The sequence below is a fragment of the Natrix helvetica genome (genome assembly GCF_964273705.1).
Source record: "Natrix helvetica genome assembly, chromosome: 4".
NCBI lineage: Eukaryota > Metazoa > Chordata > Lepidosauria > Squamata > Natricidae > Natrix > Natrix helvetica.
The window spans coordinates 17,767,639-17,788,847 of NC_138550.1; the positions used below are offsets into that span (position 1 = coordinate 17,767,639).

A 21,209-nucleotide genomic window follows, 5' to 3' on the forward strand; every position below is an offset into this window, starting at 1 on the left:
GATATGTTCTTATTTAAGGTGACTGACTTCTGAGTAAATTTGCATAGGATTTGACTATTAGTTAAGTCTATTGCATTTATACCCTGCCTTTGCTCCGTAGAGCTCAAGTTGGCTGTGCTTCGTTGACCAGGAGCGTCACCTGCAGTTCTGAATGCCACTGCAAATCTCCTCAGTACAGGTTAGGTGTAGACGACAAGCGAAGCTGCAGACTTCACTCATGGCAAAGAAGCATCAATTTATCTCTTCTCACTTGCTGGTCCCTTCCCACCCATACCCACCTCCATTGTGGTTCCATGTCATTGATTCATTCCGGAAACCTGTGAGAATTGCAACATAAAATGATGGCCCAGATTCTTGGCATACTTCTCTATTGGCCCCATCTGAACTGAATAGAACTCACATCTCAGTAGACATGAACATGACTGTATGTGCACTAATTCGCCCTCTTGGGTTGGAGAACGGTAGCCATGGGCATCTGCAGGAAGGGGGCAAGTGACAAAACATGCATCATTGTGTCATGGCCCTGTGAGCACCAGCCGTTATATGTGTACTTTTGCATGTGTACGTACAGAAAGACAGAGGTTACATTGTGATGTGTGTTTTGTCATTTTGGTGTTGTTGGAGTTCAGAAAGGATGCATATGGATCTAGGTGGATAGAAAAAGCAGGATATTCTAGATGGCGTAATAAAGTAAGATAGCAGTGTTCCAATATCTCAGGGCTTGCCACAAAGAAGAAGGAATCTAGCTATTCTCCAAAGTACCTGAGGGCAGGACAAGAAGCAATGGGTGGAAACTAATCAAGGAGAGAAGCAACTTAGAACTAAGGAGAAATCTCCTGAGAGTTAGAACAATTAATCAGTGGAACAGCTTGCCTCCAGAGGTTGTGAATGCCCCAACACTGGAAGTTTTTAAGAAGGGATTGGCTAACCATTTGTCTGAAATGGTGTAGGGTTTCCTGCCTAAGCAGTGGGTTGGACTAGAAGACCTCCAAGATCCCTTCCAACTCTGTTATTCTATTCTATTCCTGATTTTAAAAGCAATGTTTTACAAATTGGAGACAGAACTTGCAGGCCTTCATTAGTGCTAAAAAAAAGAAAGAAATACTTGCGTAACTTCGTTTTGCACAAATGCGCAATCAATCACCCTGAGAGTCTAGGATTGATTGTAAGGTAGCAGTCAGGCACACACAATCAGCAAATGTGCTTCAGGATTGTTCATAATAGTATTGCAAAGGACATTCAGGCACAAAAACTCAGTTTCATACTGCAGCTGTTTGACCGTCTCTGGCACTGTTGTTTCTACAGGTATTTTTAGTGCAAGCCTTCAGATAATAAGATGCCCACCTTATGTCATTTTACTCTTACAATTGCAAGTTTGAATATAAATCAAAAGGAAAACATTGGCTATTCAGACAAGAACGTATTTCACATGGCTTGGGAAGCTATGCCCATTGAGCTGCATCGTGATTTGCATTCTCTAACTTCATGGCTTATCTCCAAAAGAAGCAGCTTCTCCAGAGAGCTGAGCCTTCAAGAAGCTGTTTCAAAAGCAACTGATGTTAGATGCCAATTAAAACTGTCTGAACCACTGGAATTTTAATCAGCTTCAGTTATGATATTGGCAAGCTAATACATGCGCAGGGTACGACCCTGTGTGGCCATATCTTTTTTCCCCCTTCTCATGTGTTCTATTTATGCCTTTCTCCTTGTGAAATAATGTGTGGGAGAGGTGAGGAAGACCCAGTCACTCATCTGTCAGCATTCCAAGTAATGCACTCATTGAAAATAGAACACCGAGGCAGGTAGATTCTTCAAAGAATAGTTTATTGGATATATCATATTAGCATAACTGGGGGAAACCGACTTCCCACGGTTTTCACCTATTTAAAAAGTGGAAGTTTTCTCCTTCCCCCAAGTCTTCAGTCACATTGTTCAATAAAGATGCTGGCCGGTTGCTTGGTTACTTCTCTTCTCTTCTCCCAGCCACCTGTTGGAGTGACCTTGGTTCCCAAGGAAAAACTTTTTGTTTTGACTGGAAAGCCCCAGTTAACTATTTCCCCCTCTCTGTCTCCTCTTCTGCCTTGTGGAAACCCTGAAGCCACAAAGATGATCTCAGCCAGGTTCGCTTCAGGGTTGACATCATCTATCACATGTAGATGTGTCTAGACTAAACATCTTAACTTTAAATTACGATTAAAGTTACTCTTGAAGGCATGGCGATTTTTGATAAATTGCTAGCAAAGGAAGTACAATCTGAACTGTACTGGAATCACCTCCCTTACTTTTTTCAAGTTGATCTCATTACTTTAATTGCCCTCAACTCAATCACCTTACCTTCTCCCACCACATTTGACTTGCTTCTTTCCTTCTCTGGGCGAGGCTTTGCACACACAGTGATACCCGCGACCTACATAGGACTTAAGAGTCCTGTAGTTGTTGCTGCCATAACTAGTAGTATGGAAAAAAGCACACATTTGTTCCGATTTTCATAATTCCATCCACACAACGTCTCATCCATTTTGCAATCTCTGTGCAATCCTGACCTTTTGGATTCCAAAGTGGGGGAAACGGTGCCTTGTTTTTATTGGATCATCCCGCCATCATGCTATCTCTTCAAGAAAGCAAACATTTCCTGCAACCACAGCCAGCCACAACATTTGCATGCCAGGCTAAGCATGGGATGTCTCCCCATTTGAATTCAGATGTGACTCCTCTCTTAATTATTATCGCACGAAGGACTTGGGTATTTTGTTCCTCTAAGCACTTCATTGTTTCCATAATATTTTAAATCTTTCTATTGGCTAACCATTGTAGATTTTGGCTGGGATCTAAAGAGGCGCTTCCAATGCCTTCTTCAAGCTGGCATCCTCTGGAGGTTTTTGCCTCCCAATGCCCGTAATTTGCAGAGAGCCTTTGGAGAATGCCATGTTGGAGAAGACATGTGGAATTCAATGTTCATAGTACTGATATACTGTTGCTTGTTTTCCTTTCCCAGTCTGCAGCCTCTCTAGCTGCCCACACTGATCTGAAAAAGCAAATAGGATCTTGGGAATCTAAGATCCCTCCTGATCTTTCTTTGGGAATAAACAGCCACTCAGAGTTGCGCTGGCAAGATGGGCAGTTCTAGAAGTGGTCTAAATAAAATAAAAGAATATATCAAGTAATATGATTCATGTAATATGGAAAGCCAGGAAAACTGCAGTTGGGTCTGCAAGAAAGCCACATACCCTTTAGCCATCCATCAATCTATGGAGATTCTCCATCATCCAGATCCAGGTTGTCTCAAGGGTACTTTTCCAAAAAGCAACTGTACTTACTTGTTTGTTTTTTTCCTTGAAAACATTTTGCTTCTTGGAAGAGAAGTGAACATGTTCAAGAAAAAAAATCTGAGAAATTGCATGTGTCTTTAGGAAAAACACCTTTAGCCAGGGGTGGGCTTCAAAAATTTCAGCAATGGGTTCTCTGCCCAGTTGCTGGGTGGACATGGCCATGGTGGGTGTGGCCTAGTTGGCCTCTTGTACCATGGTGCAGGGGGGGGCATTTTCACCTTCCCCAAGCTCCAGAGGCTTTCCTCGAGCCTCTGGAAGGGTGAAAACTGCCTCCCCCGGGCTCTGGAGGTCTTCCAGGAAGCCCGTTTTTCCCTCTTCCCGAGCCACTGCGTGGGCCCTATACTTACCTTGCATGCAAGGTGGAAGGGGCTGGGCAGGGCCAGCCAGAGGTGTGATTTGGAGATTCTCCGAACCAGCCATAATGTTAGCTATGGGTTCTCCTGAAGCTGGGCGAACCCATAGCAGCCCACCCCTGCCTTTTGCCATCTTGGAACCAAGCAAGGAATAGAATTCCCCACTCATGAAAATGTGTCCAATATTTTCATGACTTTAGAAAGAAAGAGAAAGAGGGGGGGGGGGAGGTCAGAGCTCCTTTGCTTTTGTTTTTTCCTGTTCAAATTGAACCGGTAAAGATTTTTTTAAAAGTACAAAATAATCAGCATTAGTTCATGTGCATTTTAAAAAGCAAGGAGTTGCCACCGGGTATTAAAAAAAAACTAGCATTATGATTCAGGGCTATGATGCTAGCGAATTATCAGTGGAAGACAGTCATGAGGGGGGAAGTAGTGAGGGAAAAAAATGATGGCATTAGGACAAAAAGTGAATTGTATTGCCCATTATCAAATTAGAACTGTAACTTATAGCAATAGCACTTAGACTTATATACCATTTCACAGTGCTTTTACTGCCTTCTCTAAGCGGTTTACAAAGTCAGCATATTGCCTCCAACTATCTGGGTCCCCATTTTACCAACCTTGGAAGGATGGAAGTCTGAGTCAACCTTGAGCTGGTGGGACTTGAACTGCCAAACTGCTGGCAATCAGCAGTCAGCAGAAGTAGCCTGCATAAATAGAGTACTACACTCTAATCACTACACCACCAGGGCTCTAACTAAGCATACAGCTGCTGTTTTGCTGATAGCCCTGTGATTCCTATGCTGTACAGCTTCATTCTAAACCACTATTGCAGACTCAGCTCCAACTATTTTCCTAATTTATCAGTAGTTGAAGCTCTGATTTCAAATTAAGAATGATGGAGACAATACCTATCGGGATACAGGTAGTCCTTGAGTTGCGACTATAATAGTCACAGACCTAACTAATGATAGTCATAAATGGGCCAGTTATGTGACCAACTGGCTTTTTATCATCTTTTTTTTACAGCAGATGTTCAGCTAATTACCATGGTCGCTAAGTGAATATGTGGTCATTAAGTTAATGCCATGATTAAATGAACCAATAGTTTACAATGGGCGAGATTTTGCTGCAAAGTGCAAGTAAATAATAGTTTTCAGCAAAACCAGTGTAAAATGTGGCCGTTTGACTGTGGGATGCTGCAAATGGCTGTGAATGCAGCTTAATCCACTGAGTGGACTAAAATGTGGTCACATGATTGGAGGGAAGCTGACCATAGGATCTTTGAATCTGGTTGTAAGCACCCCCAAGTAGGTCCATCAGGACTTTGAACAATTGCTAAACAACCAGCCATAAATTGAGGACTACCTGTATTATTGGCAGCTGTATATTCGCAACATAAATAGGTTCAGGGATGGCCCATGTTATTGTGGTGCCTGATACAGAACAGTAAATGGAATAAACTAGTATGATAGAAAACAGAAACAAAATTATCCTAATTAAAGAAATGGGTTGAAAATAACAAGAAGAAGCAGAATAGGGACAAGTGCAAAGTGCCTCACTTCACTTAGAGTAGTTTCCTCAACTTTTGGCAACTTTCACGTGTGGAATTCAACACCCAGAAATTCTCCGTCTGCATACTGATTGGGGAATTCTGGGAATTGAAGTCTACACATCTTAAAGTTATCAAGGTTGAGAAGTTAGAAAAAAAATTATCAAATGGGGACACTTGGCTTGATAACTGTATGCATGGAAAAGACCTTAGAGTTGACACAAAAAGTGCAAAAATAAGTTTAGGTTGCATCAATAGAAGTATAATTTCTAAGTTACAGGGAGGAAATTTCTTACTTATTACACCTTAGTCAGACTTTTCTGGGGACGCGGTGGCTCAGTGGCTGAGATGCTGAGATTGTCGGTCAGAAAGGTCGGCAATTCGGTGGTTCGAATCCCTAGTGCCGTGTAACGGAGTGAGCTCCCGTTACTTGTCCCAGCTTCTGCCAACCTAGCAATTCGAAAGCATGTAAAAATGCAAGTAGAAAAATAGGAACCACATTTGGTGGGAAGGTAACAGCGTTCCGTGCCCCTTTGGCATTTAGTCATGCCAGCCACATGACCACGGAGATGTCTTCGGACAGCGTTGGCTCTTCGGCTTTGAAATGGAGATGAGTACTGCCCCCTAGAGTCAGGAACTACTAGTACATATATGCGAGGGGAACCTTTACCTTTTTAGTCAGACTTTACATCAGGTGTGTCAAATTCACTGCATCACGTTGTCACGTGATGTATCACGACTTCCCCACCATTGCTAAAACAAATGGGCGTGGCCAGTGCGTGATTCATCTAGCCTGCAGGCCGCAAATTTGTCACCCCTACTTTACATCAAATTCTCTACTCAGTTCTGAGCACCACTTTCTAAGAAGGAAACATTCAGAAAAACACAAAGAATGAAAGTAAGAATGAACAGGGGCCTGGAAACTAAACACTAAAAGGAAAAACAGTAATGTTTAACCTTAAAAATAAATGAGGAAAGGGATTGTAACGGCGCTTTTTAAGTCAGGGGTCTCCAACCTTGGCAACTTTAAGACTTGAGGACTTAAGACTTGAGGACAAAGCAAAGCTGGCTGAGGAATCCTGGAAGTTGAAGTCCACAAGTCTTAAAGTTGCCAAGGTTGTAGACCCCTGTTTTAAGTTCCTGAAGGCAGGGAAGAAAGTCACATTATATAAACAGTACTCTGTTTAAACAGAAGATGGAACAGACATAGTGCTGATAATGAAGATTTTATTTGAATGTTAGGAAAGAAAAGCTGTAGAGTAGGAGTAATTTGATAGTAGTCAAGGAAATTGGTGAACTGAGCATGACAGATTTTATTCATGCAAGCTTCTTTAGACATTTTTTTGAAAAGGATGCCTTAATCAGAATTCCAAGATTGGGGAGAGTTTTAGACCAAATAAACCTCTTACAACTATAGTTCTAGAAGTGGCAGCAATATATAGAATTCGTCAAAGTCAAACTGCCGAGTAACTAAAGGCAGCTAAATTATTTTGGCCCATGAGTTGAAGAGGCTCACAAGACCCTCTCATCCCTGGCAGTAAAAAAAAATATGTATTGATAAAATAAGGAATGCATGTTATCTCTTTCAAACTTGATTGATTTCAAAATGGTAAGGCTGGATTTCGATTAAATAAGAGCAACCAACAAGGCTATTTTTAAGCTCTTGCTTTGTTTGACACTGAAATCATAGCACACAGCACCTTTATCACTTGGTCCCACTTGCTACATTGCAATTAGCTATGCCTGCATTTTTTTAAAGGTTTGCTTTGAACAGACAACTAACTGCTTTTAAACATATCGCAGGGAGAAAAAAATAAACAATAAGTTCAATAATAAATGATAGTAAACAAAGCAAAATGAAACAGCCCGGAAAATAACAGAAACAAAAACAAAGAAATAAAAAAGTTAATAAGGATTTATTCCCTTATTTATTAAATTTGTATGCCACTCATCTCACTGTTGAAGCGAATATTTGTTGTTCAATATTTGTTGTATTATTCTTACCTAAGGTCATACAGAACTAATTTATCCTACCTTAATCTGCTGAATACAACTTTCTGTAAAGAAAAATAACTATTGTATAGATTTAAGAATGTCATAATATTTTTCTAATCACATAACTGATATAGGAATTTCAGAAGTAATTAAGACATCAGGACCAACTTCTACAATTAAGGGATGAGATTCAAGTTTAAATAACAATTTAAAATTTGACCAGATATCCCACAGTATTATTAGAAAGTCAGTTAGAGCAGCGTGGTGGCCTAGAAGTGGAGCTCTCACCTCATAATCAGAGGCTGTGAATTCTATCCTAGGTAGTGGTAGATTATTTCTCTCTCTGGGTGCAATGAGAAAATATGCACTGTGAGTTCTGCATAGGCGTAAGGAAGGGCATCTGGCCAGTAAATGCTCAACTCCATTCAGTCGCCTTGACTCAACCCCGATGCAAGAAATTACAAGGCTGTTAAAAGGGGAAAAAAATAGAAAGTCAGTTCATATGTCGATAATATAGGCATGATTTAATTGCCTATATTGCCATTGAGCAGCCTTAGAAATTCTTGTTTTGAAGAACGGAACAATACTGTAAATTGATTTAAAACAGGCGGGGAGAGACTGCCTGAATCTACCATAAATGACCCTCTTTTGTATGTGTTTATACATAAATATTTTTTCCCTGCTGAATGTTATGCACTTGCTCTTTTGCATGTAATACGCATTCTTGACCAAGATTACCAAGTCAGTGTGTTTCAATAGCATACTTGGTTCAAGTCTTCTGTTAATATTCCTTTACACTAAAGTTGCAGCCACAACTTATAAAATAGCCCAATACCAACTACCCTTTCTTAGAAGAAAGGCTCATCAAATTTAATAGAACTTTTGACCAAATAAAAGCAAGGATCGCTCCAACCTTATACAAAAAAAACTTTTACATTTGATTACACTGCTGAATTGATGAAGCTTACACCAACTAAACAGAATCCTGGGATGCCAAAGTTAGGGGAAAGCAACGTTATTTGAGATGGGCTTTAAATTAGTTATCTGCAATGGATTGAAATCAGGCTTAGCTTTAAAAGTAGATTTGTGGGAATTAGTGGGACAAGTTATTGATGAACTCTTAAGCCCCAAAGATTTAATAGATGTATTATTGTAGGATATCCATTGATAATTTATAGGAGCTGTTATTTTTAGAAAGTGACATTTTCCATATTTTTGAGTGTCTTTAACTGAACAAAAAGTAAAGTAAGAGAGGAAATGAAAGTTTAACTCCCAATGGCTTCATTTGAGAGAGGTTGGGCTATATTTATCTTCTCTTAAACAGATGGAACTGAAAAGATCTTTGATTGAAACCTTTGCCACTGAGCTACACAGAAAATGTGAATATTTTTTTTTAAAAAACCTGAGCTTCTGTAGACAGTATCAGTATGATACTGTACTCCATTCGCAAGGTCATTTGCAAGCAGGTTCTATCTCAGGAGTTCCCAAACCTGGAAATTTTAAGACTTGTAGACTTCAATTCCCAAAATTCGCCAGTCAATATAGCCTAGCTGGCTGGAGAATTTTGGGAATTGAAGTCCACAAGTCTTAAAGTTGCCAAGTTTGAAGACCTCTGGTCTATCTCATATTCTTACTGATTTTACATTTTTAGAAAGATAGAAGACAAAAGTATAAGGACCGATTGCTTAGGAAACTGGGCAACAGAGACACATTTTGCATTTGTTACAGAGTCTTTTATTAAATTTTAGTATAAATCAAATTCCCAGGTTGATATTTGAGAGCTTTACTTTTTTTTTTAAAAAAAAAGACAAATTGCATTATTATTTTTATTATTACTATTATGATTATCACATAGCACAATAATGCAGATGTCTACCTACGGGAATTTTTCGGTGTTTGCTGTGTATTTATTTTCCCGAGGAATAGATTCATTGTTAACACCTCCTTTTCTTCCCTCTTTCCCCTCTTCTCTTTCTTGCTTCCCAGCTGACCTTTTCTGAAGCCATACGAAACAAAGCCAGATTATCAATCACGGGAAGCATGGGAGAAAACGGTCGCGTTCTCACTCCGGATTGCCCAAAAGCCGTACACGCTGGAACTGCAATTAGACAAAGTTCAGGATTGGCGGTAATTGAATCCGATCTACCATAAAAACCAAAAAAATAATCGAGTGCCTTAATTAACCTGTGTCAGTGACTGACGGGAATACAGCACGGACTGTAACATGACACGGGAAATGTCCTTGATGAACTTAGAAACAGGCTGAGTACGGGAAGGGCATCAAAATGTGTCATCAGCAGCCAATGCGTGCATGGTCTCAGTTCGGAAGCCCAAACTCAGATTTTTATATCAGGAAAAAGTTTGTGTGTATGTATGTCTGTCTGTCTGTATAGATATGTGATATATATATGCATATATATATATATATATATATATATATATATATATATATATATATATATATATGCATATATATATATATATATGCATATACGTGCATATATATGTATATGCGTATATACATTTGTATGCATATATATATATACACATACACACATACATACATCTATATAGATATAGATATAGATATAATTCATAATTTAGTTTTGTGGGGGGGAGGGATTGGGAAAGAAATATGAACAGCAAGAGATTTCTCTCACAAGGACTTGCCAATTTAGCGCATTAAAACTATGAGGAACAGACCTGAGGGAAGGCCGTGAGTCTTTCTGTCAGCAAAGTGGGGAGCCAGTGGCTGTAGAAATCAATGAACATGTTAACCTGTGTCTCCAGATGAACAGCAGTATACAATGGGAAGAATATCCAGCTGTGGAAACAAGTTTTACTAAACTGTGAGAAGGAGGGAAAAAAAAAAACCATGTAAATCCTGTGAAAAAAAAATTTAAAAATACGTTTTTTTTTCCTTTGGGAACAAAAGAGGAATATTGAAACATGCTTGCTTTTTAATGGATGTAAATTCAGTAGTGGAGAACACAATTCTTTTTTCTAACCATCTTAGGGAACAATTCATTGCAATAACTGATATAAAATGGCATCACTGTAATAAATTTCAAAGACTTTTTTTTTTACATTGTTGGCCCCCCTCTCATTTGCTGTTACCGTCATTCTGTTCCATCATTCAGTGTTCGACGGATTTGCATCTGTCTTACTACAAGAAACCAACAAATGCGTTTAGAGAACACCATCAGTCTGCCGTGTAGAATCAAAGAGACTACGGGTCACTCATGTTACCGATATTATTTATAATCTTGTTCTGTGTAAAAAAAAAAACCTGTGGTTTTTGTACCCACCAAAAAGGAATAAAATAACAACTGTTCTTTTAACACCTGGAGTGATTTTTCTGATATGAGGAATGCAATTCGCAGAGTTAAGACTAAGTTATATTAACACAAAGTTGTGTATCAATGACATGAAGTATGATGAGTATTTCTTTTTAAGGATGGAAAAAGAATAACGTCTTTCAACTTTGCCATTGATTCAGTCCAACACAAGTAAACATACTGATACCAAATATGAACTTTAAGGCATGTATATATGTAGATTGCTCAAGAAAACCTAAGCTGTGACAAGAAAAAAATATAGCTTTATACCTTGCATTCATTATAAAAATTAAACAGATGTTAGTCTGCATTTTATTTTACCCATTGCATCCCATTGTTTATTGAGAGAAGTACAAGGAACTTTATTTAATTTTAAATTTTCACGATGATCAGGAAAAGGTGTATTGAACTATTTCTTTGACTGCTGGGCTTAAACTGGATCATAGTTTTGTAATCGGTTTATGTTTTGAAACCATTGTTCAATGGGATTTTTTGGCACTTTTGCAGGACTCAAGTATGTGAATGGAGGTTATCAGTCAGAAAGTCAGAAATGTATAAATACTTAACTGTTAAAAGTTGGGATCTGTTATGAATCTGGATGTGGGCTTCTGTGACATGTTCATAATTTAATTCCTTTATTGCTTTCTCGCCAAAGCTCCAGAAAATAATCATTATCACTTGAACAACTGTTAAATTAAAATGTGGAATCTGAATTTGAAAAAAGGGACAAAGGTTAGTGATCTCATCCATTGCTAGCCAACCAATATCCTATTCACAATTATATTCTGGAACCACTGACCTAGTTTTCCTTATTCTCGCTGGATTCAACTGCACATTTATGTATATTTGTATGCATACTATTTTTGTTTTACATTGATGGTAATTTTCTCTTTCTCAATAGAGAGCTAGATAAAGCTTTCCAAAACAAAATTCAGAAATAATTTATATCTTCCTCCTCCTCCTCCTCCTCCTCCTCCTCCTCCTCCTCCTCCTCCTCCTCCTCCTCCTCCTCCTCCTCCTCCTGTTATTATTATTATTATTATTATTATTATTATTATTATTATTATTATTATTATTACTACTACTACTACTATTACTACTACTACTACTACTACTACTATGGAATTTCATTTATTTACAAAATTTTACTCAGTTCTAACAGATAGTTTACAGCAAAGTAGAAGTAAACACATTGAAAGACTATAAAAACAAAGATTTATGAATCAGACTAAGGTAACAGTGATACCTACGATGATGCCTACACTCAATACAGGTGAAAAGCAGACTGGAACAGCAATTTCTACAGCCTGGCAAAACGCAAGAAGAGATGCAACCAAATTAAATCCAGAGGCAGGGTGTTCTATAGCATCAGTCTTCAACTAAAAAAAAATCATTTTGCCTAATTCAGACATCATGTACTCCGTAAGAACAAAGGAGATGCTCATTCTCCTCTAATAATGATTAATTTAACTCATTAATATGGCCACCCATTTCACGGGCATGACTCTGAGCAGCTAATAACATACGAAAGGCAATATGAAGACACCCTATTGGCCAAAGTAGATGTTCAAACTAGATTGAATTTTTGTCAAGGCAATACTGAATGTCTGCCAGAGCTGTGCCCTGTAAGGCTTGAAAGATAATAATCGGGTCTTGCATTAGGCCTGGAGGGCAAAGAGTACAGTAACAGTAAAATTAGGGATTTGGTGAAGTTGTCCTGACAATAATCTGTCCACCTCATTCTGTATATGCTGCAGCTTCCCTGTCAGTTCCAAAAAGTCCCACATAGAATGCATTATGGTTGTTCAACCAACATGGGATATAGGATGGCGGTTGTTGCACTAGAAAGAAGATTGATTGATTAAAACAGGGGTGCTTAGATCTGGCCTGTGGGGCCATCATGCGAAGGACACAGCAAAGGACTGACCCGCGGTGCCTCTGTCAGCGAAAACAGAGCCGCGCAGAGACCCCCTCCCAGGTTCCGTTTTCTGGCAGAGCACTGCAATAGGCTGTGGCAGCCAAAAAGGGAGCCTGGGAGGGCGGTACGCAGTCCTCACAAGCTCCGTTTTTCCTGACAGAGTGCTAGCAAAACAAACTGCTAGCAAAAGTGGCATTTGAGCACATGACTGAGGTGGAGCTGGCCACGCCCACCCAAACACAACCCTGATGTGGCCCTCAATGAAATCAAATTTGACACCCCTGAATTAAAAGGTCTCGGTGTCCTTTCAGTCTCAAAGAAAGCACTGTGAAGTGAAGGGGTTACAAATTAAACTTCCTGTGAAAGGAAAGGTAAAATGTGTTTAGCGCTTTTACTAAACACAGCAAGAAACTAGAAAATGACCTGCCAAAATAATGGAAGTTGACATCTAAATTCTGGCACTTAGCTTAAAATCTTTCACTGAGAATCATGAACCAAAATTTCCACAAGATTTACCTCAATGCTCCTTAGCCGAATTGGGAAGCCGAATCTCACTTGTTTTTAAAATGGATTTCAATCAAGCGCACATCCATTTCTGCAATGGAGTGTCAAATATAAGCAAGATGGCTCATTCATCCAACTATATCATGCCGTTTTCAATGACATCTTCGTTTTTCTCATGATGTGCAGTATTTCTCCTGAAAACACCTAATATTCCCAATTACCGTGGGAATTTTACTAATACGGTTTTCTTTAGGTGGAATCAGTGCTGACAACAAAGAGTCAACAACAACTCTTGGAAGCAGAAATGTAAAATTAAATATGTAGTAATGAATTTATGAAGATATCCTCACAAGGGCAAATGCTAATGTTCATTAATTTATTCCTCTGTAGAATTTGGCTGCTACAACACCCTTTTAAATGCGTTTTTTTTTCCCTACCCAATTGAAGAGATACATTTTCCAGATATGTATTACAATGGAAAAAATATTTAGGGAAGAAACAAAAAAAAATCTTCCCGAATATTTAAGCAAGGGAAAAGCTGCAAGCAGAATAAATAATTAGGCAGCTCATCCTCCGTTATTTCACTGCATATGCAGTGCAATGAATTATTATACTCTCTCTTACAGTGTCTGAAACTGCTTGCACTGCAAAGCTTACCATTAGTTCAGGGGTGGGTTCCTGCCAGTTCTAATCTCTTCTATAGAAGAGGTTCCACAAATCTACAGTGCCATTTAGAACCGGTTCCAGCTCCCTCCCCCCGCCCATCCGCACATCATCAAGATGAAGAGCGAGAGGAGGAATTCTGGGAGTTGAAGTCCACAAGTCTTAAAGCTGTCAAGTTTGAACACCCCTGGTTTTTTTTTCTAAAGGGTTAGGGGTGCAAGGGTCTTGTAACTTGACAGCTTTAAGACTTGCGTGCTTCAAATGCCAGAGTTTCTGAGCCAACATTTTGGTTGTTAAGCAAGAGCGTTGTTAAGTGAGTTTCACCATATTTTACAAGTTGGCCACGGCCACCCAGCCACATGACTACCAAGCCATTCCCACCCAGTCACATGGCCGGCAAGCCACTCCCACCCGGTCACATGGCTGGCAAGTCACTCCCATAAAGCAGGCCACACCTATAGAAGAGGTTCTAAAAAAAATTTGAAACCCACCACTGCATTAGTTGCAGATTAGCAAACACCAAGAAAGTTTGAAACAGAAGCAAAGCACTAGCACCATGCTTTTATATTTCTACCTTGCAAAATATATTTCCGTTATCATCTTCCCTGTCTTCTTTACAGTATGCTATTCCTCAGCTTTCCTATATTCTCTATAGTGCAATTTACACCTGTAGTTAGCAATTACAAAGTTAACTTTAATGCAATATTAATAGTGTTCTGAGATTCTCTGTAGCACAAGCCTCTTGTTGCTTAGAGATATTAATTTGTCCATGAAGTCAACTTAAAAAAATCTTAATTTGGTAATTAAACAATGCAATCAATTTTAGCCAATAAGAGAGTTGTTACAGAATTGGAATGGTCAACTAATATATTTATATATCAGTCATTGAAAGATTGCTTGTTTGCTGTGATAAATTTCCTTTCCTGCCTACTTGCTACACCATTTAGTAGCTTTCATCTCTGTATTTTATGTTCTGAGTTTTCCAGTCACTTCTCCACACTGTTTTCAGATACACATTAACTTTCTGCATGTCCTCATAATGGATTTGATCCAGGAGTTACCAGCTTCCCTCTAGCACATAGATAGTCAACCCATGATATGCAAGTTACCTGCCGTTAACATATGGTAGATATAAATAAAATTGTTGGGCCAGATTTTGGAGTTAAATATCATGGAGGTTAATGTCCAAATGTTGCTTCTTAACACTTCCAAAACTCTCTTAAAAGTCATGTTTCAAAGCCAAAAATAAACATCCAGTGTCTCCCAAATAGCAAAAAAAAAAAAAAAAAAGGGGGGGGGGCTCTGTCCATTAGAAGTGAAATTAAAAACTGCAGCCCCCAACCACACCTGTATTACAGAGGCAGTTTATAGAGAAGATTAACTTGTGAATGTTTAATGAAGGAACCTGCAGGATAAAGGACAGTGATTCAACATTAAGTGTCAGCATGGAAGTGGATAGCTTGAACAGATGGTTTTTTACAACCTTTCTGGAGAGATATGAAACATTTTAGGTCAAACAGATAAAAACTTAATTACATCCGCAGGCTAAAATACAAGGGAATAACTGGCCCCAGTTTACAGAACAAATACACTAAAATACACTAAAACAAGATTATGAGCATCTGGCATAAGCACAATCATAATTTGGGTTTACAATGATACCTTGGTACACATTGTTATTTGTTTCCAAGAAGACTCTTTCCCATAAGGAATAATGTAGTGAGTCACAAGGCACTCAACATTGACAACGTCTAGCTTGTGCATTCAGTACCAAACAAACAGTGAGTACCAGGACAATATTTTCATGTCATCATATGTTGGGTACCAAAATGTGATGAGTTTCAAAGCAGTTGAATACCAAGGTACCACCGTATTAGGCAGTGGTGAAATTCAATATTTTTTACTACTGGTTCTGAGGGCATGGCTTGGTGGGTGTGGCAGGGGAAGGATACTGCAAAATCCCCATTCCCTCCCCACTCCTGGGAGAAGGATACTGCAAAATCCCCATTCCCTCCCCACTCCTGGGAGAAGGATACTGCAAAATCCCCATTCCCTCCCCACTCCTGGGGGAAGGAAACTGCAAAATCTCCATTCCCACCCCACTCTGGGGTCAGCCAGAGGTGCCATTTGCCGATTCTCTGAACTACTCAAAAATTCCGCTACCAGTTCTCCAGAACCTTTCATCCCTGGTATTAGAATAATTATAAGAATATAATATAATATTGTTTCTGATTAGGGATATTCTAGGGGCCTGGTGATTTCCAAGCTTTTATGTTTTGCTATTCTGTACAAAATAGAGTAGTAAAATTTAGAAACTGAGAAACCTCTGGCTGACCCCAGAGTGGGGTGAAGCAATATTACATTGTTATAACTACCCTAATAAACAAGTTTTAAAAATGCCATAAAGCAGGATTTGTGCCAGTATTTTAATGGCACTCAAACTACAAAGATAAATTCATTCTGTTCCTGAACCTGCCTTCCAAACTCACTTAACAGAGATTGTTTAAAGCAGTGGTTCTCAACCTGTGGGTCGGGACCCCTTTGGGGGTCGAGCGACTCTTTCACAGGGGTCGCCTAAGACCACAAATATTTTCAAAAAAATACAGAAAACATAAGATAATTTTGTGGTTGGGGGTCACCACAACACGAGGAACTGTATTAAAGGGTCCTGGCATTAGGAAGGTTGAGACCGACTGGTTTAAAGCAAGTGAGTACAAGCATCCTATAGTATTTATAGAAAATTGCTTACCATATTTTTCCATCTATAAGAAGCCCCCATGTATTGGATGCCCCCCACTTCTCTTACCCAAAATTGAGAAATCAATAGTTTAACATTAAATGGAAAACATTTATTTTGCAGAGTAAGCCGTTCTCTTACTGGTACTGGTATTAATTTTTTGTTTTGTGACATTTGTATGGGCTTAGAACGCACATTACTGTTCCCTGTTGCATGTGGGCACTGGCTACATGCTCTCCATAGCATCAGTTGACATCAATTACATAAGGCTCATGATTGGAGAAAGCTTGTCTCTGCAATTGGAATTTTTGCTTGTGAAGCTAGTTTGCAGAGATAAGGTATCAGCAGTCTCATAACAGCGGTTCTTCTCTCAGCCTCCCGTGTATAACATGCACCTCCATTTTTAGGTAATTATTTTTAAGAAAAAGTATTGTCTTATACGGAGAAAAATATGGTAAGTTGCTACCTTAGAATTAGAATTAGTTGTTACCTAGTAAAATACTTGGGGACATGGGTGGTATACACTTACCTTCCCTACGCTCACATTTGCGAACTACACTTACAGTTCGCAAATGTGAGCGCTTGCATGCGCAGATCATTCCGCACATGCGCTTTTGGTGAAAAAAGGGCCTAAATGGGATGCCATAGAGCCGCTATTTCCACTACCAGTTCGGGTGATCTGGTCTGAACTGGTAGAATACCATCTCTGCTTCGGGGACAGAAAGCAAACTAATGAACTTCTAAGCATCTCTCCTTGAGTGTAATCTTTGCTTACACTAGTTAATTGAGCAACAGTGGAGGTAATTCACATTAAAGTATTTTCTCTTTGATACCATATTTCAAAATGGATATAAAATTCTCATCAAGATGATTTGTACCGAAAGTCACTGTCAGCCATATATTGAAGATATAGTTCCATTCTTTGGTCTCTGCCTGTAATTAACTAGTTTTATATTATGACACAATGGCCCTGAAACTTTTTTTTTTTTTAGTTATGTACTTGAATGGCTAATACGGATACATAAAAATGGCTAGATCTGCACAAAATAAAATTTAAGCTTGGGATTTAGCAATGGAAAAGTTTAAATGCAATACAATACAAGGCAGAACAGAGCAATGAAACATAGAGAAATACAGAAAAATATCATGATTCTTGCAATGTTCCTTTGGGCATTCTGAATGTAAGTAGTAGATGCTAACAATAAAAAAAAAATCACCCACATACAGTTAAAATATGCCATCTACTCTATATGTTGTTCATGAACAATCCAGGTAAATCTTTTTGAACATTTAAAGAAAAGCATATTTTTTTCTTCTATCAAAATGTCTTGTATTGTTTTTGACAAAGAATCTATGTCCATAATAATCTATGTAAACCTATTGTAGTGAGAAAGTATGTATGTATTAATTTATACGCCACCCAACTTACTTCAAAGTAACTTCAGGCAGTTTACAATTCTGCTTACTCACTATATAACAGTTACATTTTGCTTTTGCCTGATAGAAACCATATATATGGTAGGCTGTGGTACATTTCTTCATATGAATTAATATTAGAGCTGACTCACTCACAACCAGTTCTAAGCAGGCTTATACAGAACATAGAAGTAGAGACACTTGCAGTATTCTTGTATCATGCTTCTTTAAAATTCTAGATTAGCAAATCTGTCCAGTTGTTCCACTCCTCCAAATATATCAAGGACAAAGTAAAGAGTCTCTTATTTATTTTAAACTGCACATCATCACAGAACATTAAGCCACATAAATGTTTGAAGTTGACAGTATTCCTAGTGATTTCATTTCTCTCAGCCACTAGCTATTCTGGGAAAAGTTCCCATCAAAACATTTGCCTCTATCATGACAACTGTAGCGTCAGTTGCCTTCCTAATTTGTGTTTGCTAGGTTTATCTTATCCACCTGACATTCCCATTGTGTGCCATGTTATAATTGTAAAGAAAAATACAGAGTTGCTTTGAGTTACATTAAAACATCAACTGATTTCTTTGGAAGTTGATGCACAATCATTGACTAGCACATTCAGTGAGTAAGAACATTCAAAGAACAATGATCTTTGGTGTCTGTTTTCACCTTCAATATCACACCTGACATCACAATATCAACTGCTGTATTAGAATTACTGTATTTTTCAGCTTTTTAAGAAGTATGTGTTTGCACTAGCCCCTAGAGCAGTGGTGTCAAACTCATGTCGTCAAGTGACATTGTGATTTTTTCCCCTTTGCTAAACCGAGGGTGGGTGTGGCCAGTACATGATGTATCTGCCCCATGGGCCGCAAGTTTGACACCCTTGCCCTAGAGCAGGGATGTCAAGGCCCGGGGGGCCTGATCCAGCCCACAGGGTGCTTAGATCTGCCCCCTGGAAACAGCAAAAGACCAGCCCACAGGGCTTCTGCCAGCAAAAATGGAACTCAGGAGGGCTGCGTGTGCCCCTCGAGCTCTGTTTTCACTGGCAGAGGGTTGCAGGAAGCCATCGCAGCAGAAAACAGAGCTCGGGAGCCTGTTTCGCTGGCAAAGCACTCGGGCCACCATAGGCGCCCCTGACATGAGTGATGTCAAGCTGGCCATGCCCGCCTTGGCTACGCCCGCCCCGGCTCATGAGGTCAAACCCAACCCTGATGAGGCCCTCAATGAAATTGAGTTTGACACCCCTGCCCTAGAGCATGTCAATAGATTCTAGAAACTTCTGTCTGATAGTCATAATTGTAGGGACATTTTTGATACATTCCATTTTCTTTCAAAGTGGGCTTGCTATGCTAATTTTACAAACATATATTTTGGTATACAGTACATGCTTCACAAACTGCCAGAATTAGTAGTAATGTTTTCTCTGTTCTTTGACTCTGGCCAGTGGATGGTGCATAATTATGATAAGCAAACAAATACATATGCACAGTTCCAGGAGCATTGGTACAGTATGTCACCCAAGCAATGGAAAATTGCATTATAAATGATTTAAAAATCATATATTATTACAGTCAGCGTGGTCTAATGGTTAAGGTACTGGGCTAGAAACCAGGAATCTGTGAGTTCTACTCCTGCCTTAAGCATGCAAGCCTGCTGGGTGAACTGGGGTCACTCTCTCTTTGTCAGCCCAACCAACCTTACAGGGTTGTTATGGGGGAAATGGGAAGAAGGAGTGTTAGGTATGTTCACTGCCTTGACTTTTTAATAAAATTAATAAAGGCAGGATTAAAAAAATCAATAAAACAGTTGATGAATAATATGAACATAAAATGAAGTCTATTGCTAATACATCTTTCTTTGTCCACAGCAATGTTTTCTGTAAATTCCATATTTTCTATAAGGGTTCTCACCAGTATTTTTTGTTCTTATCTGGATTTTTGAAGTCCAGATGTAAAAGGACTAGGATAGCCGTGCTACTTGTTAAACATAGTCTTATTCCACAGATCAGAAGCAAGTTTTTTTTCCCCCTTCATTGGAAAATATAATACGGCTTTTTTTCAACAAAGGAACTAAGATAACTGTTTGCCGGTTTGCTTTTGGGTGCAATGCAAGGTGTTGGTCATCATCTTTAAAGCCCTGCGTGGCATGGCTCCAGCCTACTTGTGGGATCATCTCACCCCAATGGGACTGGTCCACCCCACTTACACTGGAAGGGTGCGCACACTGCAGATCCCGTCAATCAAGAAATTTTGGCTGGCAGGTTCCAGGAGAAGAACCTTCTCTCCTGTGGCTCCTGCTCTCTGGAGCATCTTAACCCCCTTGGGTTTTCATAAGAGCCTTAAGACATGGTCTGGAAGATGGCTTGGGGACCCAATGGGAGCACTTCACACTGGAAGTGTTTGGTTAATTAAATTCAACCCCACCTCCCCATCCCTGTGTGTCTGGCTTTCTTCTTTGCCATCTTGTGTCCATGATTTTCTATGTTCATGTTTTTTTATCTGCTGTGGGGGTTTTGGGTTTTTTTTTAAAAAAATTACAATAGATGATTTAATGTTTTTCAATATTTCTATGCTATAAGCAACCCAGAGTCGTTTGTCATGAAATGGGGGGCAAATAAATTTGTATAAATAAGTAAATAAATAAATAAATAAAACCACTATTTTTTGAGTGAAAACAAATGTGTATCAGGGCTAAATTATTGACTCAAAGGAAGACATAGAATTTAAACCCTGGGCCAGACTGACATGCCTCTTTCTCTCTTAATTCCCGAGTTCTGAATGTTGCATGTTAGGTAGAGCTGTTTGTTGAATTAATATACGGTCAATATCTTTTGGGGATTAATCACTTAATTTAAACTGTAGAAAGTACATCTTATGCATCAAACATTAACATTCAAAATGTTAAAAGGGAAGACTGGAAATGCTGTTTCAGGAGGAACTATTTCATTAGGAAAAGCCATGTCAAAGTTACAACAGCACTGAAAAAGTGACCTATGATCAATTTTCGAACTCACAACCATTGCAGCGTCCCCATGGTCATGTGATCGAAATTTGGGCACTTGGCAACTGGCTCATATTTATGAAGATTGTCATGTCCCATGGTTGCATGACTATCTTTTGAAAACTTCTGACAAGCAAAGTCAATGAGAAAGCCAGAATCACTTTGCACCCATGTTGCTAAGTACAGTGATTTACTTAACACCTGTTGCAAAAAAAAAAAGTCATAAAATGGGGCAAAGCTCGCTGAACAACTGTCTCTCTTAGCAACAGAAATTTTGGACTCAACTGTGGTCGTAAGTCAAAGACTACCGGTTATTATGGAATTTGACATAAACGCTTCAAGTGTACAAGGATACGGGTAAAAATGATCAAACTGCCTTATTACAATCACAGGCTCAA

At 39.0% G+C, this 21,209-nt stretch overlaps 1 protein-coding gene across 10 annotated transcripts in view; it reads left to right on the forward strand.

Annotated features, from left to right (window-relative positions):
- GRIA4 (glutamate ionotropic receptor AMPA type subunit 4) overlaps nucleotides 1–11,256 on the forward strand; it is a 313,150-nt gene extending 301,894 nt beyond the window's left edge. For 2 of the 10 annotated variants that reach the window (XM_081953271.1, XM_081953268.1), the window contains exons 16-17: nucleotides 9,216–9,356; nucleotides 10,370–11,255. In XM_081953271.1, the coding sequence (XP_081809397.1) occupies nucleotides 9,216–9,356; nucleotides 10,370–10,447 (219 nt within the window). In that variant the 3' untranslated portion in view covers nucleotides 10,448–11,255. Of the gene's footprint in view, nucleotides 1–100; nucleotides 179–9,215; nucleotides 9,644–10,369 lie in introns of those variants that run through there. The other 8 variants (XM_081953273.1, XM_081953272.1, XM_081953278.1 and 5 more) reach the window with 7 other exon arrangements.
- Nucleotides 11,257–21,209: the final 9,953 nt, after the last annotated feature.